This window comes from Oenanthe melanoleuca, chromosome 4 (genome assembly GCF_029582105.1).
Source record: "Oenanthe melanoleuca isolate GR-GAL-2019-014 chromosome 4, OMel1.0, whole genome shotgun sequence".
NCBI classification, from domain to species: domain Eukaryota; kingdom Metazoa; phylum Chordata; class Aves; order Passeriformes; family Muscicapidae; genus Oenanthe; species Oenanthe melanoleuca.
This window is the reverse complement of record NC_079337.1, coordinates 61,574,407-61,601,637: the sequence shown is the minus strand read 5'-3', so window position 1 is coordinate 61,601,637 and position 27,231 is coordinate 61,574,407. Positions and strand designations below refer to the sequence as shown.

Sequence of the window (27,231 nt, the reverse complement as noted above, 5' to 3'; positions counted from 1 at the left end):
GGACCTTGTTGGGAAATGAATTGCAAACACTACTCTTTCTCAAGTGGAGAAAGCTTCTCAGTTTATTTACTGAAGAATCTGGAGCACTGGAATGATACCCCAAGTTCATGGATGTATCCTGCAAGTTGGGGAGACAAACTTCACCAAGTCTCAAGACTTGGTCAGCAACAATTGTCCAAAATTATGCCAGTTTGCCTTTTGCCCTCACACCAGTGTACTCAGAATGAGCACTTGGACACATGTGATAAAGTGGTGCTTTATTGCTTGGACTTCTTCCTTCTGTTGGCTGATTCTTTGGGAATTTAAAACACTGAAGAAATTTTGACACAAGGAGAATAAAATATTAACTTTGTCTGTTTGCATGACAACCTACACAAAGTGGACATGTCTGGGGAACTGTGACTGACAGTCATTTGTGAAGGGTTGTGTTTGAAAATTTGTATGGTGACCTCTGCATTTCTGTAGCTTCATATTTGAACAGATGTCAATTCACACAAGTGGATTGAGGTTCTTTTTGTTCTCAAGCATGTTTTTGGTTTTTGTTAGGCTGAAGAGTATTCCCAGTGCTATGTGGGGCTGAAAAAATACACCATCCATCTAATTGTAAAGTATGAATCCTAAGAAAAATACACAAGGTGAAAATCAGCTGGGAATGTACAAAAAAATGATTATTTCCTCCATACAGTAGGAAGGTTAGCAATGTAGCCTTAGAGAAACAGGGCTTAGTAGAGGCCTCCCAAAACCAGTAGATCTTCAAGAGGAGTGAAAGTGATGAGACAGTAGAACATTTCACACTTATTCAATGCCACTGCAAACACAGAGGGCTTGAAAATAGCAAAAAGCAGAAAGAAACTCGTGGAACCTCCTCTCTGGAGAGGTGGGATCAGGGCCTCTGCTCACAGGACATGTCACCATGTCACAGCCATGCAGGCTGGATCCCCCTGCCAAAAAACTGACCCCAATTTATATGCAGAACGTTCTGACTTTGCTTTACATGATCAATGACAGTTTTATAAGAATCAATTTTTAGAAACTACTGACTCATGTCAGCTGACAGGTTAAGTGTGATTAATAAGCAACATAAGAAAACAATGTTTAATAGTTTAATGGCTGTAAGTGCAAAGTAAAATTATTTAATTATACAAATTTTAAATGCTGCAAAGTCTTTACAATCATACAGTTCTAGAATTTAAATTGTATTACTGTGATAATTTGATGTCTAATGCTGAAACATACTGAACAACTCTTAAAAGTTTTGTGCTTGACTTCAACTTCTGAATAATTAATAGACTTCAAGGACAATTTCATATTCCCCAAGCATAGAGACAGAATTTGTAAAGCAGTAATGTTATTAAATAAATCTCATTTGAAGAATAAACTCTACAGAAAAACAAATTATTAATAAAAAATCCAAACATTGAAGTAAAAGCCTGAATCCTAAAAAGGATAAGGCTGAATCCTAAAACTTACCTAAACAATATTTATCATCAGTAATAAAAATAATAGATTAGGAAAACTGTGACACTTTGTCTAAAGTATGCTAAGAATATGGTGCAAACTCAGTTTGAAATTAATTGAATGGACAACAATCTCCTTATTTTTAATATATTTAGGCTTCTAGTTTTATTTACCTATTTTGCTTCAAAACTGATAAAAATTAAGTCCCTTAACTCTTTCTAAGTCTGAGGAATGGGACATGTAATATATGTGATGAACACCAAGCAGCTACATTCTACTCACAAAATACAAAATAAGCTGAACACAACAGTTAAGCATCTGACACAGTTCAAACACTGCCAGCTTATAAGTATTTTTACACAAACACTTCACAAAATATTTAACATTAAAGTCTAAACATCCATGTAACTCAAATATATTTGTGATGCTCCCAAAGGGTTAATACTGTCTTGTTTCATTTCTTGCATGTAGTAATTTAGCTGTGAACAAAAGCAGCTCCCCGCTGGATACCTTGGCTAAAGGAAACACAATGAACTGGTAAAAACCAGTTTTATCTCACTGCTGTTGCCTAGGGCTACAGACAAAATGAAGTAAAAAAATTCACATGCAGAGTATTAGGTGCTTATGAAAGATCCAGCAGCGCTGTTGCCTAGTGATTCAGCGAGGAATCAGCACAGGCCAATGAGGTGTTTGGGTACTGAATAACATCCCCAATGACTGCTTTACATCTCCTGCAATTCTGTCATACACCCCCATGATTTCCCAGTGGTGAGAATCACTTTCAAGGGAACCTGGCAGGAAAAAAAATAAAAATTTAAACAAATAAACACATCACATATAGCAAGATTACTATTTTTGCTTTTCCCTTTGGATGTGATACTGCTCTAGATTACACTCCTATCCAACCTGAAACGTTCTTCATTTTTACTAATACTCAATTATTGCTACAATTCTGATAAAAATACCTTAACAATTTAAACTAACTGTTCGTTTTTAAACTGCAAATACATGTTATTGAATTGCAAGGAATTTCATCTTATGCTTTTAAAAGAGCTACAAATGATGATTTTGATGTTTATCATCAGCAACTTCATCAGCAATGCATAAAGATTCTAGGATTTCTTACCCTATCCCTTTTCAAATTCTGGGGTATTTTATTGTTGCTTTGGTTTAATTTGTTTGTTTTGCAGTTCCTGGTGCTCTTGTACACAGTAGATTTGTTGACATGAAAGCTGCCTCATTAGCATGGACTATATTTTGGGGAAAAAAAAGCTACTTCAAAGATAAAGCATCCTTTACCTCAAAGAAGAAAAATAGATCTCTCTCCATTAAGACTATATGTATGCTCTACTTTAGTGACATATTGTCTCTGTATTAAAAAAAAATATTCATATTAACAGAGCACATAATACATATTTAGCTGAAGTAAGTCTGCTGAAGGAGAGCAGGAGATTTCACAAAAATCTTTTAATCTTCAACATCTCTAATCCTAAAAGATATTTTCCTACTTTCCTATAGAAGGGTAAACAACATGAACAAAAAACAGACTTTTTTTTAAAGATCACTCTGAATTTCTTCTCTGAGATCAAACTTTATGTTTCCTATCTGGCCTCTGTCATTGATCTGTTTTTGAGGCTTCAAAGGAAGGTGAAGTATCTTCATGATAGATGTATTTTGACATACTGCACAAGCAAAAGTATGTCAGGACTCCTACAGTAATTTGCTTAAGAAAAGGAGACCAAACAAGGGTAATGAAATGTGTATCTCCAAATATTTCTACTGTCTACTAAAAAGTCCTAATCTTTGAAAGCCCCAGGTTATCGTCCAAGAATGTGGTTTTTTTCACCTATTAAGTTGGTGTTTAATAAAAAACTGTTTTAATGGGAATGATATATCGAATCCATCTGTTTAATGCATTGAGATGGATTTTTCAGTGTGTGACAGTAAAACACTTTAGACAGAGGTGAGTAACAAGGTATGTCCCATTTGTCCATAGGACATTGAAACCTTCAGCCACTTACTGGTTAGTCTGAAAAATGTAACAGTAAAATGATATTCTACCCCTGTAACTATGAACACTCTCAGTAACCATGTAAACATTTGTCTTTCTTAGAAACCTATTATAGTGCTCATATTTATTTCATGACCATGACTTCCTCAGACAAAGTATGAAGGTTGTTACCTCTGAAAAAGGCACCAAAAAGTCTCCTAAAACTATCCAGAAAGGACTATAGTGTTGTTATTCACTTTATATGCCACCAATAATACCATATTTGGTTATTTTTTAGAACCTTATAGTAGCATGAATACCAAGTATCTAATACAGTGATTAAAAATATTTAAATGTAATATATCTTGAAAAACACTCTGGCTTCTTCTTCTTTTTTTTCCCCCCCAAAGGAATTTGTAACAAAAAAAGAAAGGCAAACACAGTTGTACAACATAAACAACCTACAGAAATGCAGTTTGCAAAGTTTGGGAGTATCAGTGCAAGAAATAATCCCAGTGTGACCAAAAAGTCTCACTGAACCATATTTAGTAAACAGGAATGTAAAATCTTACAAGGGTTAAGTGAACAGTGAGTGGGGAAATAAGTATGGGAAGCAGAAAGAGTAATTTAGATCTTGGATGCTCTTCACTATCCTTTCTCAATTTTTATGGGAAGGATGGGCTCCCTAAGGACCATAAAGGGTCTTGTAACTGCAAGACCTCCAGAGAAAGCATCACAAACTGGCTGCAATGCTGCAATAGATACAAAAGATCTGGAGGAAGAAATACAAAACAAATTATCAAGTCTTTTTTATCTGTTTCCATTACTGTGAGTCTTTAGATTGCAACCATCTCTGAAATAATTAAAATAAAGCTGTTTCTGTCCCTGAATCTTGTTGAGTGTTACTGTTGAGTGAGTGACCTGGCAACACCAAGTACTTCATTTGTCAGGAAACTGGAAACCCTTGGGCTGCTGCTCACTGAAGTTTAGGGATTCCCAGGAGCTTTAGTCTTTTACCAAGCAACAAATGCTGAGCAGAAGGCTACAGTGATGGGTACCAGTTTTGTAGAGAGAAAAACGTGTTTTATAATGTAATTACAATTAGGTCCAATACATAGATAGCTGTTAGTTATCTACTCACTCTTTACAAATGTTGGTCTGGTAGATGATGTCCTTTACCTTTAGCAATGACCAGGAATTTGGCTGCTTTGTATGTCAGGCATCCACACAGAAATGTTAAGTAGACCCACTTTGTAAGTGAAAATTACTGAAGAAAGATCTTTTGCAATATTTTTTCAGCAGTAACGAATGCCTGGCACATCTAGAAAGACTATTAAAGGGACATATTTCTCACTCTACCACACCCAACAGAAGTTTCATGGCAATGAATGAAATAGATTTTTAAATCACCATATGCATTGCTATGACAGTCTCACCTTCCAAAAGGGAGTATACTTTCTTACTTACAATTATTTTCCTTTGGAACTTTTATAGTAATTAGAAAAAGCAATTATGGCAAATATGAAAATGAAACTATTGAAGTGAAAAGCAAAATAGATGTTTCTAGATTCCTAACACAATGACGATGATGATGTACAAAGCTAAGTATGCCTGAGAAAGAAATGGGAATTCAAAATTGTCCCTACCTTCAGTGGCACTTCCAAGGCTGTGGTTTCCTGCAGGGACTCCATTGTTCTTTTTACCAGTGCTGTAAGGTAAATTTGAAAATCTACAGCTTTATTTTCCATGTTAGAATTGTTATACATAAACAGTTTTTTATATTCTGTTATATAATACCTGCATTTCTGCATTAAAAAATTACCATTTACAACTTTTTCAGATTATTTTAAAGTGATATTTTATCTCTTGTGAACAGTTTAATTTCTTTTTTAAAATTAAATTTTAGGGTAAAATTTGCACAATTATTTATATTATTTATTTATATATGAAGAAGTACAGCACTACTACATGTCATATAAAGGTATATAGAGCATGTGTGAGTGCTCAGTTTTCAACTTCACTACTCATAACTATCTGTTTGATGACATTTTATATATTTTCATTTTCTTGTGCAGCATAAAACTCACTTAAAAAAAGAAGCTAGGAAAAATGCCCACAAGAATCTGAACTTTTAAAAATATTTTACTCTTCAAAGTAAAAAGATCAGAGCCAATTTTTTTTTTAAATCATTCCTGTGGGATAGTGGAGCTATCATGACTTGAAACAATTAAACTTCAGTATAATTCATGTAACTTAACAACTCATCATGCCATAACACTATGCTCATTGGGCAAATGCATCTATAATTATGCCAAATCAATCATTTGGGATCAGATTTGCCATCACTGGTCCTGCTAATTAATGTTTTGCTTGACAAAGATTGCTGCTTCAACACATACTGTTCCAATAAAAATCAAAGAGAGATTCAATGGATCAACAGCTTTTAAAAAGGAAGACATTTCTGGCTAGTGAAAGTGAAGCAGGAATACCAGGTGGCCCCACAACCTGCAGTGCTCTGACAGGATGGATGATTAAATAATGTATGTTGTTATGTGCTCACAGACCTGAGAAAGAGCAGGGTCTGTGATATGAGCTGGTAACTGCTAGAGCAAAACCCACATGATTACTGAGCAGCTTCCTTTGAAGTTATCCCTCGCTGCACATCACAGCTCTTTGGCAGCTGAGGTTAGAGGCAAAGGAGTGACAAGAACTCTAAGAAGCTGTGGATGTTGTTGCTCTGGCTGCTGCCAAAACCTTTTCTAATGATGCCAGCAATGAAGAGCAGTCTGCAACGTTTCATGTCATGTCACTGACACTGAGGCTGGCCTGATAATAATGATGAGGACAACCAGCTTCTACCTGAACTGTGCTCAGACCGTGCTGGCTCGCTCAGATTTGTGTGCTAATGAGCTGTCATAAGCTTTTCCATGAAGTCCAAATTATGCAGTGACTCAAAGTACCAGCAGATCAAGTGCCAGAGCTGAGGAAACCAAAACATTTGTGACACATCTACGTACAGCTACACCTGTAGACTTGGTTCATGTTAGATTTGAGATAGTTCATGGTCTAGTGTGGGACAGAGCAACATTTTTGGAGCGCAGAAACAAACATTGCAATCCACAGATTGTGAAAAGAGAAGTGTTGGCCTAAATAATTACTCATTTGTAATCCAGTCCAAGTCAACAAGGCTATAAATAGAGGAGGGTTGGACTGCCTCTGTCTTGAGAAACCCACTCTGAATTTCAACAAGCTGTCAGCTCCAGGAGGTCAGCAATGCAGCAGGTGCTCGGGCACCCCAGCCAGGTGGGATGCCTTCAGAAGGCTCAGTGTGTTGCCAGTTAGTACTGGGTAAACATTTTTTCCAAGCTCTGACTGCACAAAACTTTTGAGAGGATAGCACCTGAATTCTACACTTCTCATGCAGAATCATTCAGCTCTGTATGTTCCACCAGACACTTATGAAGGGCACACTCAACTCTGTGCAGCTTAACATTCTTTGTGTTGTTAGATAAATAAACAGCAATAGAGCATTTGGGCAATGAGAGGAATAGGTCTTCTTGACAAAATGAGTTCCAACAGACACTAAAGATGGAGCATGAGTCAGCAGCACCTCTTCCTGGATTGAAATATGTAAGTGATATGACAAAGACTGCTGCCTGCCTATGCACTGAGTGAGATCTATTTTCCCCAAGTTCTCTAGACCTCTGAATTTCACTAGTTCTGTGCCATTTAGCTGTTATCCCCAAAAGGGGATTCATGATGGCAGAAATGACTGCAACAGCTTTCTCTGTTGGTTCACACACTTTTCGCTCTAAGGCATCTGGCACAATCAGAATTCTGCTGCATTCTTAAATACTCCTAATTTTAAAATGCACAGATTAACATGACCACATCAGTGAACAAATCCAATGGTTCCTCATTCACTTTGACAACCATTAAAAACCTCTCCATGGATTGCTTCATTTTCTTCTTTCCTTTTTTTCCTGTCAGTTCAGCTCCCTGTTCTCTTTCTCATGTCACACTGACTTCTTCTCTACCCAGAGTTTAGTAAAGCCATTCATTTCAAGTAATCTGAAGTTGTTGTGCCTGCATTTCAGCCTTTTGAAACCATTCCTTTGCAAATATCAAGAAAAAGCAGCTGGATTGCTATTCCTGTTCAGTGGTCTGCTAAGAGTGCAAACAGTGAAGAAGGAAGGATTTAAACTACATTACAGTCTTTGCACAAAAATAAATAGGCATAGTAGCTGAATACATTAATTTAAATTTAAAGTTCTAGATTTTGGAGAGACAAAATTCTGGAATAGTCCTTAGTGGGAGTAATTTTTCATATGAAGATGATAATTTATAAAAGAGACCATATGGCATGGGGGTATGTAATCACAGGAGAGGTCCCTTTTAGTCCCATGTACATAATATCCGATTCTCCCACTACTTTCTCAAATCTCCTTGAAAATTTCCCTCTTTCTCAAGACTTAGAATAAATAATTAGACTGTATCTTCAATATAATCAGACAACTATATCTTCTTTATCTCATATACATTTTAGAGTGTAGTCACTAAAAAAAAAAAAGAATTAGAGTGTTTAAATAGATCTGTCTCTACCATTCTTAAATTTTTGCTTCTTTTCTAAGATTTAGACTGGAGACTTTGGGGATAATGATTATTTCTGTTCAGTCAAGAATCTAGTATATCTGGGGCACATAAATTATTAATTTTAAAATGTTCCTTTACAGCCAGCCATATACTGCAATGGCATCTGTAAAATGCTGTTCTCCCAATCTTTGCAAGTTACCTCTCAAAACCCATAGTCAGCAATTAGGAGAATTGTTGATTATACTCATCTTGAAATGCTTTGTAAGTGCTAAATATGCACACTAAAATATTATGTATTAAAACACGGTGACAGCAAAGTTAAAATATTATAGTGGAAATGAAATTTTAACATATATTAGATTTTCTTGATACTGACCAGAAAAAATATGCTTATTGAAAGCGCTGTGAATAGAAACAAAGATAAGACACGCATGCCTGCTGTGGAACAAAAGCTTATTTGTCCCTATCAAACTGAAGATATTTTTCAAGTGCACTCACCTATGAAATTATAACTCCAGAAACATGTCAAAGCTGGCCAGACATATGATCTATGGAACAGGGATTTTTTGCAAATTGAAAGCTATCTAGAGGCATCTTTAGTTTATGCACCAGTGTTTTTCAAGTTAGAAAACAGCAGCTCAGAGGACAGAAAATGTCACTAACTTGTGATGACCAGTTCATTCTTTTGTTCTTCTGTTACTGCAGTCCCCTTTTGAACATGTGCACATTTTTATGCAGCTACCTCAGCACCCAGTAAGCATAAAATTGTATATAGAATAAAGTGAAATTTCCTATAATTTGTATGTGAGCCAAAAATGTGTACTAACAGATGTTAAAAAAAATCTAAGATCCTGTTCTTAGCAATACCAATCTTAATACCAACATAAATAGGTTTAATTTATATTGAATTTTGGTGGGTTTTTTGGTTTGGTTTTGGATTTTTTTTTTTGTTGTTTTCACTGGCTGTTGCAGTGCTCTTTAATTTAAGGTACGAACTTCAGCTGAAATATTTTATACCTGGTAAAATATTAGAAAAATTGTTTCTAATTCTACATTGTACATGTACCAAAAATAAGAACAGATGGAGAAATTCTTTAATTCTATCAATACTGTATAATTATAAATGAGTTCTAAAAAAACACCTTTAAAAATTACTCTAATGCACTGCGATATTGAACACAAAGCACTGGAATACATATATTTCTGCAAAAAGATGTTATTTCAAGTACCAAGTATCATTCATTTAATTATCACTAATGGATGAAATCAGGCAGACAGAAAGGCATGGAAGAATCCACAGTAATTGCCACTGGCAAAGTTCACCTTTCAAACTCACCAGCTATTTATGAAACACACATTAGAAGCCAAATTCTCCAGTTGTATCTACAGGTATCCCTGTACTGTAAAAAAAATTTATATTTTGCTTTTCTTCTCCATGAAGTGTATTCCCCCCTTGTAGCTGTAATGTGTTCAGCATAATCCAAGAGCAAAGAGGCATTTCAAACATAGCATGGCGTGTCAGAAACAGTCCCCAAAAAATGAAAAACTGGGTTCTGCCATTCCTAAATACTCTCCAGAGTCTCTACACAGACTCACAGTCTGATTTGGGGACAGACTGTCTACCTGATTACACAGACTTGAGGACTCAGAGATGCTGAGCCTTCTCAGATCCAAGAACACAGTTTTTGGCATTCCCATAATATCATCTGCCTTTCTGCTTCCTGGGCTGCTGGAGAGCTCAAGATGTGAGGAAGCCAGACAAGCAAGCTGGCCAGAAACCAGGCAGATTATTGATGGTAAAGCTGAGAGTCTTCTGCCCAAGCCAAACAAATTTCTGCCAAATGTTTTGATTTGAACTTCCCAAGCACCCTCTAATAGGAAATTAGGATTTTAAAAAGCTCTTCTGCTGTCATGTTCTTGCCCTAAACACAGAATTGAGGGAAATAATATGCCATATCTTTGATGAAAATGGGACCATACAGAGTAGTATGTGCTTCATTGTATTTCAAAGTATGTCAAAGCTTGGGCAGTCAAAACCCTGTTATAAATAAATTATGTTCTGCCTTGTCCATTCAGAGTGAGCCATATGCGTACTATAAAATGGTGGGTGATGGATTCTTTTTGAAGAAGGTATTCTTCCAAAATACAGGTAAGACCTTGTGATGACCCACCTCATGCAGTACTTTGTGCAGAAGTAGATCTAGAAAAAAAAGAACACTTATTTGTTTGCCTCTTGTTTATTAGATTCAAAAGATTCCCAATCATCTGTGCATTATGAGATGCACTATAAAAAATTCTCTATCTTGAAAATTCTTATTGGAGTATATGAAGTCCTAAGCAAGACTAAAGAAAGTGCCAGTATTATGATTCCTTTTGCTTCTAAGACTCTCCTGAATGGCAATTTTCAGCTGCCATTCAGGAGAGTCTTAGAAGTAAAAGGACATTTTAATGTTATGAAGCAATTCAAAAGACACTCTTCCATCAGGGAAATCTGCTGAGAAGGCTTATATTCTGCACCATGACCTAATGAAATAATACTATGTACCTTTATGTTCTTCATTTAAAAACCTTAAAAATATTTTAAGTTTCATGTCCATTTTACAAACAAGAGAAAGGAGGCATTTATTTGTTGTTGCTTTCCTGAAAAAGTAGATCAGGAACATGACTGGAATCAGAATACAAACACACTGAATAGTAGGCCAGTACTTCTTGGATCACATTAAATGCAGGAGAATAACACAGCACTGAAGTGTAATCCATTAAAACCCTCAAACACTGCTCTTTAGCTTCAAGTCCACGTCTTTCCCTTTATTGAGCTTTGTGACTGTACAACTGAGATTTCTCTCTGGATCATTAAACTGCAGGCTGGAAAATGCAAGTCAGCAGATTCTGTAATTTAAAGTTTCTGAATAGAGAAAAGCTTGTTAGATATGTAAAAACAAAGCTGACAGCTAAAGAATATTGGCAAATAAAAATAAGAAGAGTAAGGATTTTTTAACAGGGTGAAAGAACTTTAGGTAAAGAGATGAAAACCATATTTGGACTTTCAAAGCACTTAAGTGAATTAGGAGCACACATCCTCCTGACACTTCTTTGGTTTAATGCTCAGATATTTAATCTGTTACCTCACTTAGCAGCTCCTGAAATAATTGGAAAAGATTAGGAGAAAAGAGTGTTCCTGTTAGTTTCATCTGAAAGGAATCTAGGTCAACTGTTCTCAGGCTGCTCTGTGATGTGAACTGAAACCATTCACACCATGGACCGGGACAATACCAAGATCTGCTTCAGCACTACCTCCGCCTGGAAGTGAGATGCCAGTGTGGATCCACCCTTTTTCTGCCTATTCAGATCAAATGAAATCCTCATTAATGACTGAAGAATCGCCAGCTCTGTACCCTTTTAAAACACCTTGGATTAGTTCTTCTACCAGTAGCAGAACTATTTGCAAAACACAGAGTGAGGGAGGTAGAAAGCAGCCTTTGGTGGTTACCTGGGTCCAGCCCAGCTGCTCAGAGGGGCCAGCTCGAGCTGGTTGCCCAGGACCTTGTCCATATGGCTTTTTTACATCTCCAAGGATGGAGATTCCACAAGGGCAACTTGAGCCAGTGCTCAGTCACCCTCAGAGTAAAGCAATGTTTCCTGATCTTCAGAGGGAACCTTTTGTGTTTCAGTTTGTACCCATTGCCTCTGGTCCTGTCACTGGGCACCACCACTTCTTCTATGCCCACTCCCTTAAGATATATACATTAGTAGGATCCCCTGAGCCTTCTCCAGGGTGAACAGCCTCAGGTCTCTCAGCCTGCCTTCATAGAACAGATAATCCAGACCCTTCATCATCTTTGTCACCCTTTGTTGCACTTGCTTCAGTCTTGTACTAGGGAGCTCAGAACCAGATGCAGGCTCTCCCAGTGATGAATAGAGAGGAAGGAAATCAATGCCTCAGGTTGGTCTTCTGTGTTAAGAATAAGACAAGTTATCACTGTTCTGATGGGAGTATATCTGAAAGTTCCTGTAATGCAGAATTTTCTTTTTTTTCTTTGAGTCTTAGGGCAAAGTAGAGACAAATTGAAAACTCAATCTTCAATCAGCAGAATGAAACAAACTTCCATCTTGAACACTCACGTTTGGCAGCCTGTGCTAAGTGCAATGACAATTTCCAAAGTATCTCAGACATCTAGACTGCCCAGGTCCATTTTCTAAAGGTCATCTTAGCAACTTCAATTATAGGGTGATAACTTTGAAGTGCAACAAGGAATTTACAGGTATGTTTGTTCTGCACCTTGCAGCTAGACCTGGAGATCAGCAAACTAATTACTGTGCAATGCTAAACCTGAGTGTTTGAACTGCACTCTTTTTGTATTTTCAGAAAAAAGCCTCCAGTCATCCTGTTTCCATAGTGGGATAATGTATTGCTATTATTCATATGATAGCTAGAGGTTTTTCTGTTATACTTGAAAAGTATTGATTTTTCCGAATTTGCTACAAACTCAGACCAGTAATGGAGATCTGAATTTGACCCAATGGGGGCAGAATCTATGATTTTCTATATGTATAATCAACCATGAATAATTTTTATCTTTTGGGTATAATATTAGCTCTATACTTTATGCAAATTGATGCAAAATAAGATAATAAAATCCTTCTATGCTGTCCCACAGATGTCTTTCAATACACTACACTCCCCAACTCTGAAACTATGTCACTTTTAGACACTGCCTTTTCTTAACAGATATTGCAAACTCCAGTATATTGTATCATGGTTTTTAAAATTTAAGTCAGAATTTAACTCCTGTATTTAGAGGTCAAATGTTAATATATTAACTTAATTCATTACAATGCCCTGAATATATTGAGCTGAAATATTTCCCAGGTAGCTTGTTTAGATTAGATAAGAGTTTTAACGTTCCCATTTTGAACTAATACTCACAAGAGGGATCAGTGATGAAATGAGACTAATATAGCAAATTGCACTGTTCAAATGAATGCAGCATGGGAAGATAAAATTAATTTTTTATTAAATGATTGTGCTATAATGAATGAGATTTCTTGTATTGGTTCACTTAAAATATTTGTAACATTATGCTAATTGGTTTAGCCAAACATATTGTTGGGCTTCAAACTAGACCAAGTTTGTGAATAAACACTTGGTGCCAACAGGAATAAACCACTACTTACTGGAGAAGAGACCCAGCATCTGCTGTGTGACCTTGCTTGCTTGCTAAATTTGTACCAGATGCTGAGACAAACTCTGGCTTAGGGAGTAATGTCTGGAAGTAAGCCAGATGAGAGGATAGAAACACATGCATGAACTTTCACTAATCTTAACCTTGAGAGTGCCATCATAAAGGTTTCTTAATATAAAAAAGTAGTAAACTAACTTAGAAATTACAGTACGGTGTAATCTTTCATGAAGAATTGAATACTTCTTTATGTAATAGCCCCTTATCTAAAGTACTTCAAACTGGTTTATTTCCTTCTAAAACCTTGGAGGAAATATTATTTACTTTTACAGGATTCACATAGTGGATGATGAAATCTTGATAAAAAAACTAAATACAAATAACCATGATAATGAATTCCAAATGAGTATATCACATTTTATCTACATAAGAGCCAGTGGTGGAAAACATGCAGAAAAATTTGCTTTGTATACATTTTCCTAACTGTGAGAATCACTGTGCATCTTCTCACTACATTAGCTCTCTATTCTCAGAGAAATCACAGGATATAGAGAGTAAAAATGGGTAGGAGGAAAAGAGCAAGAAAGACTGTATTTACCTGAGAATTCCTGGATTTGAGAATCTTCTACTTCAAACAACAATTCATCATGGATCTGGGCAATTAACCTGAAAAATTTCAGATACATCAGATAACATATTCAAAAAAATTTAACAGTGCATTCTATTCATGGATAAGTTAAAGTGAAAATAAATATCTAAAGAAAATTAAAAAAACATTAATGGACTTAAGAATTGCCCTTCCCTATATTATGGAAACAAAAAGGCTATGGCTGTAAACCCAAACTGTGCTTACCAGTGTATAAATGTAATTCAGGGATTTGATGACATGACAAGGTATTACTTAAAGCAAACGTAATTTGCAGAAAAATGCAAGAAATTATGGAGACAGACTGTGTTTTGTTAAGACAGTTTGTTTTTTGAATTGGATATAAAGAAGAAAGTCTTCCTCATGAGGGTGGTGAAGCACTAGAACTGGTTGCTCAGAGAATTTGTGGATGCCCCATCCTTGGCAGTGTTCAAGGCCAGGTTAGATGGGGCTCTGAGCAGCCTGGTCTAGTGGAAGGTGCCCAGGGCAGGGGGTTGAACAAAGTGGTCTTCATGGTTCCCTCCAACCCAAACCATTCTGTGATTCCATGATTTAAATTAAATATCACTTGTAGACTTTTCTAAATATCTTTTCTCAATAATAGCAGCTATTCAAGTAAACAATTCTTTACAAACGGCTGAAACATCAGTATGGTTATGACTTATAACTTTTCACAGCTTTTTAAGATAGTTTCACGCTGCCTTAAATTACAATGTGACATTGACTAACAGTGTGGTGAGCTCTAATAATAGATCTTAAATTATTAGTCACTTACAACACAGTCAGAAGCAGAGTGAAACAGATTAACATATTTTTAATAGGAAATTAGGACACAGGACACAAAAAAGAAATAGATGAAAAGACCAGGATCATCTATAGCAAGAGAATACACTTATATGAAAAGCTGTAATTTCTAATTCAAGGAAATTAATTAAAGCAAGAGTGTCCTCATAACCATTGAAATGACATGCAAAAGGTATAAATCAGAACAGTGAATATTAAGGGTGAATAAACAGTCAATCAATGTAGTAAGTGAAAATAATTGCATTTATTAAACCAGTGTAATAAAAACACAACAGATTCGTTGTTGTTTGTTCCAGAGTAGTGTCTCATGCCTTCAGTCAGGTTTAAAGCACCATATATTGTGAATATTTCGTAAGGAAAGTCCTTTCTTAGAAAAACTTACAATAAACATAAAAACTTCATCATAAATTTATCAGGATTTAAGAATGAAAGAATTGGACTTTCAAAAGCTCTCAGCATTGTAACAACTGATCACCTCACCTCCATGCTAAAAGTAAACCAGGAGGAGCAGGGGTGGACCAGAATTAAGTGCTACCCTATGTGTGTCTGAAAACCTGTGAAGGCAATGTAAATTAACTGAATCTTTCTCTGGACAGCAAAATAGACTTGATACAAGTCTACATGCTCCAGTTCCCCTACTGAATGCAGCCCAGCTCCTTTAGCTTAGCTCTCCATCTAAAGGACCTGTTTCTCACTCACATCACCCTGCACAGCACAGCCCATCAGCTCCACTGTATTGCCAGTTAACTCAGGACCTGCACAGAGCTGCAGCTACACCTGCCCCATCTTACACTTCTAGTGATTAATTTGAAGTTCAGGACCATGTTCTGTCTGCTATATACAGAACTAGAAGCTGACATTGCTGATTCTCTGTTTAGCTCTGCTGCTCTCCTAACCAATGTCTTCAGTTAGAAAATGGGAATAATATTTCTGAGATGAGCATTTCTAATACACTTCTATTTTCAAATGGAAGATATTAAGGAAGATTTAATCAGCACTAAACATGATTTCCTAGACTGATGCCAATAGGTGAAATAGTACACACTATTTCCTCCTTAATGTTCATCAAACAAGATAGATATTTTTTGATGATGTTTTACCTCTTTTTCTTACATATTTCACAGCAAATAATGACTTTTGGTCTTACAGTACAAGGCCACCTGTATTTTTTTCAGTCTTGCTTAAATAATAACACTTACATGCAATATGCTGTTCTGCAGAAGGAAGCATTCAATTTGACATCAATAAAGACGAAAGAAAAAAATCAAAGCAATTTTTACATTCAAAATTTACAGTTTTCACCATTCCCCTCCATGTACCCACCCAGTCACTGCATAGTCTGAGTGAAAGAAGTCTGAAAAAGCCCCTATACTTTTGCTTAATAGTTTAATTGAATCCTCTTCACTTTGAAGGAATATTGCAATAGCAAGCTCTCATTATCTTGTGCTAAAAGGTATGGCAAACTGGATAGAAAATGCAAACCAGACAGAGACTAGTATATTTTTAATTCTACTGATGATAAGAATGCCTTCGATTTAGAAACTACTATTTTATTAACTGTGTTCTCGCCTGACTAAAAATTAGGCATCATTTTTGATGAGTACACATACAATTTCCTTCACTGAGAAACATGACTTGCATCTGAGCATGACAGTGGTGTGGAACAAGAACCAGTGCTACAGCCTGACCCTTCAAATGCAGAAATAATTCTGTGACTGCCAGTCTGAACATGGCTTTTGACACCATTTTAGTGTGCCCAGCATACAATAGCCATCTTAAACTACTATACTGCACTATAGAATTTAAAAAAGAAAATATTTTTCATTTTCTTAACACTACATTGATCATTCATAAAGTTTCCTATAAAGCAACACAGAGACTAAATTCTCAGGCTCCAATGGATCCACCCAGCTATTACTACTACATCATAACCATATTAATGAATTATATATACCAAAACTAATTAAACTGTTCTCAAAAGATTTTTCATGGTATTCTATTTATGAAGCCATATTGTTAGAGCATACTTTTCCCTAGTACCAGGCCAGCTGTCTAATAAAAGAACTAATAGGGATTTTGTTTGTTTGTTAAATCAATACATTCCAGGTCTGGACTCCTCTGTTCTAAAGTACAGAATTGCAAGGTTTTCCATGACTACTTTAAACACCTAGAAATAATTACAGTACTGCACTGACCTCAACAAAACAGCTGCTACCTTATCAGTGAGCAAATGTATTTTTCTTTATCATTAAAGGAAACAACTTTCTATCTAAACTCAAAAAAGAGCACATGCTGCAGGCTCCAATGTAGGTGTATTCACTAGAAGAGGCCTGTGTATGAGAGGGGGAAAAAAGGACAAGATTTCACAGCAGTCTTCATCAGAAGGAGATTTTTAACAGTGACATGCAGTGCTTCAGGACGTTAGAGTGTGCCAAGAGATGCTCAAACTAATTAAATTCATGCTTCCTCTACAGACAAGGGACTAAGACTGGTTCTGACCTAGATGTTCTGAATTCACACCTGGAAAACCCCAGCTCTGTGAGTTGACTCTGTGGGAGTGCCACCTCCCAAACACCCACCTGAAGTTAGACAGAGAATAACCCTCTCTACATTTGATGTATTTTTTGCATCACCAGCGCAATTTTTACTGCTGTTAACAACACATACAAAGCATAACATGGTTTAACTTTCCAGATTGGTCTGTAGGAAGATAATATAAAACATAAAGCACCAACAGTTTAGTGGTGGACTTGGCAATGCCAGGTTAACAGTTGGACTCAACGACCTTAGAGGTATTTTCCAGTCTAACTGATTATATGATTCTCTATTACACTGAGCTGTCTGTTCTAAGAATTTGAATAGAAAATAAAATAAAATAAAAAATAAAATAAAATAAAATAAAATAAAATAAAATAAAATAAAATAAAATAAAATAAAATAAAGTTTAAAAATGGGCAACTGGAAAAGCTTTTAAAAAGAGGGTTTGATCATCATACATAATATAGCAGGACTCAATGATCTTAAAGGTATTTTCCAACTTAACTGATACTGTAATTCTGTAAGGAATCGAGATTCTGACCAAGAGTCAGGTTGACAGCCCAGACTAAAGCTGAAGATAGTTCCTGTTGCAAACTCCTACATCTTCAGAAAAAAATGGTGGACAAGGTCACAGGTCTGATTCTGAACTAGAGCACTCCAGTGTAAAATTTCCACAACAAATTATGTATTTTATTTCTGACTTGATGAGAATTAAGCCATATCTGAACAAGAGATTTTCTAAAGCAAAAGGATCTTCTTTGGAGAAGGAGCAAAGAAGATGAATTATTTGAAATCCATCAAAACTCAATGGTTTGAGTAAAAATTCTAGTGAAAAAAAATCCTATAATACATCCTGAGAATTTAAAACAATATTAGTAGCTAAGTATTTATATAAGAACATAAAAAACATAAACATTAAAGAGTTACTAAAAGTACACTACTTTAAATAGGGCATTAATGATCACTTGGTAGCATAATAAACTTTGAAATACTTTTTTAAAATATTCCTTAAATTTTTTAAAAAATATTTCTCATTTTCTATTCCCACAAGGTTATAATCTTATTTTAAAAAGGACTTTGTCTCTACGCTGAAATGAAGGTATTAACAGTATTGGATTATATATCTCAAATTAATATCCTTGTCTCTCATTCTATGTTATTTCCCTTTTTTGATATAATAAAACAAATCAATAAAATAATAATCCAACTAGAAGCACTATATCTTTTGTTTTGAATTTAAAACAAATAAATGCCTAATGGGAGACTTCAAAACTGTGGACATGGGAGTACACAGTTAAAAGTTTTGTATATAAAGTTTAAAAATAAACCCATAAAGCATAAAAACTGTCAAATGGCTAGGAAAAAAAAAGAGATAAAAACAACAAGGATTTTAAAATTAAACAAATGGGGAAACGTGGAAAAAAACCAAAACCCAAGCCACCAAAACCAAAAAACAAATGGAAATTTGTTTAAATATGTTTCATGTTTTTTTAAATTAAAAAAAATAATTTAATCACTTGAAAAACTGACACATTCACACTTAATAAATTAATATTTAGTAACATAAAATATTGACTTAAAAGGCACATAATGAAACACTTTGCCAGAAAAAGCCAGAATGGCTGCTCGGATTGCACGGATTTCAACAACATTTAGAAATGATAACATACAATGATTTAGTGGGATGACTTTTAAATCTTACATTTCAGAACTTAGACTCATTCCTACAAGCAGAGGAAGATGAAAAGACAGACAGAACACTCTGCTACAAATCTTACACCTCCCTCCTGAAGCATCTGCTACTGGCCACACTCAGTGATAATTGACCAGATGGAAGCTGGATCCAATTCCTCCTAGAAATATCTACGTTCCCTATTCTGAAACACTATTCATTCTTTTTCTGATACTACTAATGCTACCTGTTGTTTAATTGTGCCACAGTTGTCCCACAGAACCTACAGATTCCAGTGGAAAGAATGCCTTTTGTCATGTAAGTAAGGAACAAGATTATTAGCATATTGTAATATTTTGTAGAATTTACCCTTTTAAAAAAAATTTGATGCTGCAGCTATGTGGGTTCCCAATGTTCTAATATAAAAGTTATAGCTCAGGATACATCATGCCTGAATAGATGTTACTTTCATTAGCTTTAAGCTACCTTTTTCAGTGTTTTCATTATAAAGACCAAATTATATTAACATTTTAACTATAAAAATTCAGCTAGCCTGTGAAATGGGTTTTCTCAGCAGCTACATCATGAAGAGTGGAAAACTGAACAGATGGCTAATTAAAGATAATAGAATTTTTGCATATGTCCAAAATGTTTGAAAACATACCAATCTAAAAGGTGACCTACAAAAGGGTTTTATAAATGAAATATATTTATTTGTGTTGAATGTCTTACATAAAGGAATAGTGAAAAACCTGCTACGTCATGTATGTCCTTTTTGGCTGTGATATTTCAGCATATTAAATATACTAAGCTCTTTCTATAAAGAATAACTTACTCTGACTTGCTCTGGCTCACTGAGCATGAAGTGTTCAGGTAACAGCTCACCATCTTGTGGATACATGCAAAATACTGCTTTGAGGAAAGGCTGAGTTTGCTTGATGAAAGTGATGATTTTTCTAAGTTACAGCTTGTATAGAAATTCAATGTTATTTGGCTACTTTGGGAGGCAAAGAGCTACATATTGGACAACAGCTATGGAGAGTGCAATATGATCTCAGAAGTTTCCTTCTGCTACAGAAACAAAAGCATTTGTCTGTGAAACAACAATCTTATTCTCCTCTCAAGCAGAAGCCAAAACTTATCTTTTCCTTGTGGTTCAATTTCTCCAGTATTAGGCTAAGGATAAAAGTTACCATCTTTTCTAGAGTTAACACATTAAGGAAGTTTGGGTATATACTGAGTGGGAATTGTGGGCAGAATACCAGAGCAAAAATCATTTATTTGAAAATCCTGGTAAACTGCCAGAGAAGAGTAAAAACAGTTCTTTAACTCCTGAAGAAACAGATAAAGGGACATAAGATTTAGGCCCAGAATTAAAAAAGATCAACACACATAGCAGCAGCACTAAGAATTTTACTTCATGTATTTGTTTGAAACTATGATGTAATCAGGAAGTTTGGTTTATTAATATGCCCTCTTTTATGGATCTGAGAGAGCATAAGCAGTTTATAAAATAATAGTTATTGAATCCTTACACACCTCATAAAAATGACTCTGGATACTAGTGTTGAGCTAAAACTGAAGCCACTTTCAATAAATTAATCATTTGTGATTTATCACATGACTTGTATTTGAAAAAAATAAAGGTCACATAAAACAATACTTGTTGCTGGGACAGCAACAGCTGTTTCTAACTGCTTTAGCCATAGAAGTGAGTTGCATTTACAGCTCACCAGCACAGAAAATCATTAGGTTGATTAAGGTGTTCGTTCCTTGAGGAAAATACACAAAACTCCAACATCCACTGCTATTGAAAAGCAGCTGGGACCAACCAAGAAAATAAACCTGTTGCTTTTATCTGCTGGTGGTTTCTCCTTTTCAGATTACTCGTTTATATCTGTCCTGTGGTTGAACCCGTGTCTTTAACTAGGCTCCAAATGTGCTGAGAAGTAAAGCTGTGTGTTTGTGGCACAGGTCCAGTGCTGAAGGAACAATAGTTTCATGCAAAAGCAGAATTGGTGGATTCACACGAAATTACTCAAGAGTTCTGTGAACTTGTTAAAGTTCATGTGCATGTTGTTGAGATATGTAGAAGTCAGATTCTGTGTAACATCAGTGCCTCTTCAGCTTACAAAATGAAATACAAGCATTGCTAAAGGCAGCAATTCTTCCACAATTTGCCAGCATCCTTCTTTCTCACCAAGTTTCCACTGCAATGATGTTTAAACACTGAAAAGAACTACAACTGTCCATCTGAGTTCACCAAGTTTACCTTTGCACTCTTATCAATTCCATAAATCTTTCTTTCAGCTGCTACTATATGCCTTGATCTCATTTCAGAAGTTTCTCTGCTATCATCTGTCTGCAGGAAACATCGTGTGGAGGTTCTGTGGATTGCATCAGACAAGTAAAAGCTGGCACTTCAATAATTTATGCTAGTAGCACATTTTCAGTGAGCAACTTGGCCAGCAGCAGCAGAAAAACATCTTATAAAAGATCCAGGTAATATGGGAGAAGTCTGAAAATTCTTGATTACTTGTCAGCACCACACAAAATGCAGAGATATTAACACTGATGCCAGTAGTAAACCCATACTAATAGTAGATCTGTATCATATATATTACATTTAATACTACTTTTCCTGATTTGTGTAAAATTGCTTCCAAATAACTGATTGACTTATTACTGTCAACTGCATAAGATGCTAGGCTGGTATTTGAGTTAAAAGATAAAGAAACAAAGAGAAAAATGAGACTGCTAGTTGACAGAATTGGTCAGTCACAGTGGAATATACTGTTTCATCAAGAATGCCTCTCTGATGAAGCATCATGAAAATGTAACTTCATCACCTTTCGTGACTTCCAAATACACTATCTTATGTGCAAACAATAACTGAAAATCTACTGACTGCTGTCACACAACTATTGGGTCAGAGCTTGCTCACTGCTGAACAGCCTCCAGCACAGGAACAATGAATGCAGTGTTGTGAATGAAGACTGCAAACATACCTGCAAAATAACACTAAAAACTGTAAGAGTTTATTTCAAATTATTTTTTTCTTTATTTCTAAGATAAAGAAGACAAAATGTTGAGTGTTAGCCAAAACCTAGCTATGCTTAATAGGATACTATCTCCCAGTGTAAATGTTCATAATCACTTCTAAAGCATGTAAAAATGATATTTCTCTTTGATATGCTGTTCAAAGTGAAAACGCTGTTTCCAAAATTAGAAATTCTAACAGCGAAATAAAAATACTTACAAGGGGATGAAGACAGAAGAAAAGAGAGTAGTGTGCTATCTTTGGAATGAATATGATCTGATGGGATGATAATAGGAGATTGATTATATTTCTCATTTTGGAAGAGATACTGTACATTCCCACACTTACAATAGCACCAAGTATGTCTGTGCTTCCTTACAACAATATTTTTCAAAAATCTTTATAAAGGATGTTAGAATCATTATCCTGACCTGAATGATAAGAAAATCAAGAAGCAGACTACTGAAAAAATACCTAACTGAATGTCACCTGGCAGACAAGCAGAAACACAATGTTTCAAGTTTCAGTTCCATATTCTTTTGGCAAGATCCTTCTGATGTTTTCAAATGCCACTCTCCAAGCAGGGAAGTGTTCACAGAATTTACAAAGGCATTGATTGTGCTTTTCTGACAAGCCTGGCCTGTAAGTACCTACTAAATATTACAGCAAGAAGCCATTATTGTCTACTAAAACACTCTCCTCTAGCAAAGCCATCCAGTTGTTAATGCCTGGCAGAAGTTCAAAACCCCTGTTTAATACAGTCTATCCTTTTTAAATGCCCTTGCAGTGTTGGTCTTTCCCAGCTGTGACATTTATGATAGGAAAAAGCAGGATAGGCAGTGATATTTTTCTGTTATCTGGTGTAGCCATTCCCCTATGCTTTCAAAACACCAGGAATTTCAGCATGTACAGATCCAATGCCTCTCCATGTCCGTTATCTCCTTAGTCATTTGGTGACATTACTTCTTTAAAAGAAATAGTTTTGAGAATGAAAAACCCAAGTAAAATTTTCTGTCGAGAGTAAAAAACATTGACAAGCTTAATCAGACATGACATTAGTAAAAAACTTTGGCTTTCTCAGAATTACAACAAACAGCCAGTTGCTGAACCTGAAGACCTTTGTGCCAGGCAGGAACTACAGAATGTAGTATGTTCTTTGCCCTTGCACCACCTCCACTTGCCTCCTCCACTAAAGGCTGTTGGCTGCTCCTCTATCACTCATCTAACTCAGTTATGCCTGCTACTGCTGCAGAAATTTTCATCCATTCCACAGCTGACAGATTCTGGGCTCTTCATTCAACTCAGGTAACAAAATGAATTATAATCAGTGCAGACAATCTGCCTGAAAGTGTACAATGCAATATGTGATAGAGCATCATCCAACATTTAATACATAAATGTATCAATGTCTGCGTGCACACAGGATCTCCACCAAAGAACAATTTCCCTTCTCAGATTTGTAGTAGTGGGCTACTTACTTTTTTTTTTTTTTTTAATAGTACAGTTGTATTTTGCTTAAAAAAAGTTGCAAGAACATTTAAGAGGTACTCAGAAGTTATTTTATTTTTAGCATGGAATGAGTCCAACTACTTTGAATTTAACAAATTGAGCTTTTATTTGTAATTAGAAATTGTATTTTCAAATATTGATCAAATGTTTGATCAAAGACAACACTGCTGTGTGTAAATGATACACACACTAACACACACAAATTACATATTGGGTTAGATAATACCTACAATTGCCAAGTATATTTGGAAGGACAAACCCTATTTCTTTGTACTGAGCTAAACACCCACAGAAGTCCTCAAAGCATGATTGCTACAGCTAATTATCATCCATCTTCTATTGTAGATGACAACAGAAACATTGATGTTCTGCTCTACTTGCACTACCCTGCTTTGTCTGATCTTTTACCGAACCAATTCATGTTCTACTGGATTGTTTGCTACAAAATCTTTTCATTACCAAAGATGAGAAACCAGTCATTTGGGTTTTTTTCCACATGTTTGACTACAAAGTCTCTTTCTATTGCAGCATATAATAATGCTCACAGGCTGTCTGGACCAACTTCTCCACAGGAAAAGTAGACTTCATTATTTCTGCGACTGGCATAAAACTCTTTGAGGACATTCTGTGATCTCCCACCCAATTCTGAGCAGTCATAACAGAAGAGAATCATGATGACTGAGCTTTTCTTTAAAGAAAAGCCATCTATGCAAGAATAAAAAAATGTTCATTTAATTTGCTTGAGCACTGGTTTCCTGATTCCTGTTTTTTTTCCCAGCCCATTGAATGCTCAATTCCCATTGTACAATACACTCAAATACAGGAAGGATATGATCAGTAGGCTTGATTTCAAAGGTGCAGAATTACCACTGAATTAGATCTGACCGAGTTTAAATGACCCCAGGGCACTTCAACGCCTTGGGATGCATTTACAGATCCAATCATTTAAGCACAAAGATATAACTTTAAATGTATAAAACCATTCCACATGTCCTTGCTTATGAAAAGATTCAGAGGATCATATGGCAGTTCTAGAGCTGCTTAAACCACCAGACACATATTAATTTCAACTAATTTTGTTTTAAAACCAAACAGATTTGCAGTCATTCATTACTAACCTGGCTGTTAAAGTTGGAGAAGTGACAACAGAGGCAAAAATCTTCACCATAGCCATTTTACAAAGATCAGCTGCAGAGCCTACAAAAGAAAGTCATCTGTTTTTAATGTAAAACATGCAAAAGAAAAATGTTCTGCTTGGGTCTATGGCATAGGAATAAAAAACATCACAAGATTCTGAATTATAAGAATTTTCAAAATTAGCAGAGCCAATTAATGGGATATGTGAAACAGATTATAAGATAAGTAAATAACAGAGGAAGTAATTACGTGTTAATTAAAATTAGAAAATAACAATATGAAATTATGTGCTAATTAAAGGTGAATTTGTCATTCATGACTATATGTTGAAAAATTGCTTTCTATAAAAAAAGAATCTTATCTATCGCTAAGCTTTAATTAAAATTTACCTATTAATCAATTGAAATTTAATGTCACAAAAGGTCAGAACACTGTTTCAGTGCTGCATTTCAATTTGGAGCCTTAATTTTGCACTTTTTCATATTTCCATGTGTATGTAATGTATATTCATTATATTACAGTGTTAAGATAAGTGGTGCATAAAACAGTGTCATGGCACAGAATAAATGACACATTTGTGGTCATCAAGAGGCAGCATAACTCTCCAGGCCTGCATTCTGGTGAAGGGCTTTGCTCTGATCCAAACATTTTACACATAAGATTTATCTGATAAAATACAGAAACAATCCTTTGAGTACAGGGTGGAAGCCATAATCCTCCTTGTCCCATTAAACATCCTAAATGTCCTAGATCATGCTCCTTTTTACAACCTGGTAACTCAATGAATTCTGAATTTTTTCTTCCAAATGATTTAAACTTTCAGAATAGGGGCAGAGATCAGGTAGCAAAATGACAAGAATACTCTGCTGAGAGGTAATCAGAGAATCACAGAATATCTCCAATTGAAAGGACACAGAGAGATCATCAAGTGCAACTCTCCAACTCCCTGCTCCTTGCAGGACTAAATCTGAACCATTTGACTGAGAGCTTTGTCCAAACAGTTGTTGAACTCTGTCAGGCTTGGGGCTGTGTGCACTTTCCTGAGGAGACTGTTCCAGTGCCCAACCATCCTCTGGGTGAAGAACTTTTTCCTAATATCCAATCTAAACCTCTGCAACACAGCTTCATGCCACTCCCTCAGGTCCTACAGCTGTCACTAGAGAAAGGAGCCCAGCACCTCACATCACAAGTTCCTATTTAATAGCACTTCGCAAAAAGGGACAACTGATATATAAAGTAAGAAAGGATGCGTCCTAAGTTACAATGTAAAGATATGCCCAAAGGTATGTGTTCTATCACCATCTGGTGAAAACAGGTGGGGCAGTGATTCTTATCTCTGTGGGAGATATCCTCTGCTAATGGGCCATCTGTTAAAAACCAGGTGGGGCAATGTTCGTTATCTTTCCCATGACCAACCCTTTCTCCAAGAACATATCTTCTTTTAATGGGCCACTGAGTCCCATTGCATGACTAATAAAATTACATCATCCCATTGTGAGATGCTCCACCCAGGGCGAGGAGCTAAGCCTTTCCTACCTAAATAAAAACTGAAATTTAAAACACCAAAGTAGCCCTTACCCACTGGTTTCCAGAGGACAAGATCTACCAAGACCACTGCTTTGAGAAGACCACTCCATCTGGACTGCTACTGTCATGCTAACTAGTGAAGTGTCAAGTTGTATTCTGACTCTGTCAGTAGTTTTTGTTTTGTACTATTGCATGTATTTTATTTTTCTCTTTTTCCCTATTAAATTGTACTTCTGACTTAAAGTCTCTCACTAGTTTTAATTTCAAAACCGTTACAAGATATTTCAGCAAAGGTCAGATAAATATTTTCTTACTGATTGAGAGAATAAAACTATACTGAACATTCAGACTATCACAAAAGAAATGTTCTACATATATCCTTTATGAAATATTGTAGAGTAATAAAATTTGAAAGACTTCTCAAAATAATTTTTACTGAAATATGATTTTTAGAAGTATCTTATTTTAAACTTTTAAAAAAGAAAATAATTACAAATAAATAATTAAAGATAAAATTAACTATTTGCTCTATGGGGATAGGTACAACTGAATAATAACTGAAGAATAATATGCTGTACAATGGTTAAAACTATTGAACAGGGAAATATTCAAAAAGAGAAAAACCACTATGAAAGAAGTGTGAGAAATCCAATTGTGATAATTCAAAGCTGTTCTACATTCCTCTCAATGTCATCATGCATCTGAAGTGCTCTGCTATCAGTTGCTGCAACCATAATCAAAATGTAAATTACTTAAATTAATTAGACTATTAGGTTTAACTAAAATATACATATTAAATGCAGTTTAGTACACTAAATGTGATAAAAGTTTTATCATTGTTTAGAAAGTATTTATAGTTTTTAAATATTATCTTAAAATTAAAACATCATAGTAGTCTAAAATGATTTTTTTAATAAAATTTGGGAATACTGAATATATTAGAGTTTTTAATCCTTGATTCACCACACCTTTAATATGCCATTTTGAGTAACAGTGACATTATTTTTCATCAGATTTGTCCTCCAATATCAATTGAACTGACAGTGAAATCTGTCAATTTTATTATTACTGGTACATAGAAACAAGTGTTCCATAGACAGTGCTGCGACAGCCTTGCTCCAGCTCTTGGGACAGATG

The 27,231-nt window shown here is 35.5% G+C and overlaps 1 protein-coding gene across 1 annotated transcript in view; it reads right to left on the bottom strand.

Moving 5' to 3' along the window:
- Nucleotides 1-1,334: 1,334 nt before the first annotated feature.
- The window catches only part of POLN (DNA polymerase nu), an 85,183-nt gene continuing 59,286 nt past the window's right edge, over nucleotides 1,335-27,231 (bottom strand). Inside the window, exons 21-24 of the mRNA XM_056490545.1 lie at nucleotides 24,549-24,627; nucleotides 13,820-13,887; nucleotides 5,095-5,156; nucleotides 1,335-2,249 (exon numbers count right to left, since the gene is read on the bottom strand). Coding sequence (XP_056346520.1) covers nucleotides 2,181-2,249; nucleotides 5,095-5,156; nucleotides 13,820-13,887; nucleotides 24,549-24,627 — 278 coding nt within the window. The 3' untranslated portion in view covers nucleotides 1,335-2,180. The remainder of the gene's footprint in view (nucleotides 2,250-5,094; nucleotides 5,157-13,819; nucleotides 13,888-24,548; nucleotides 24,628-27,231) is intronic.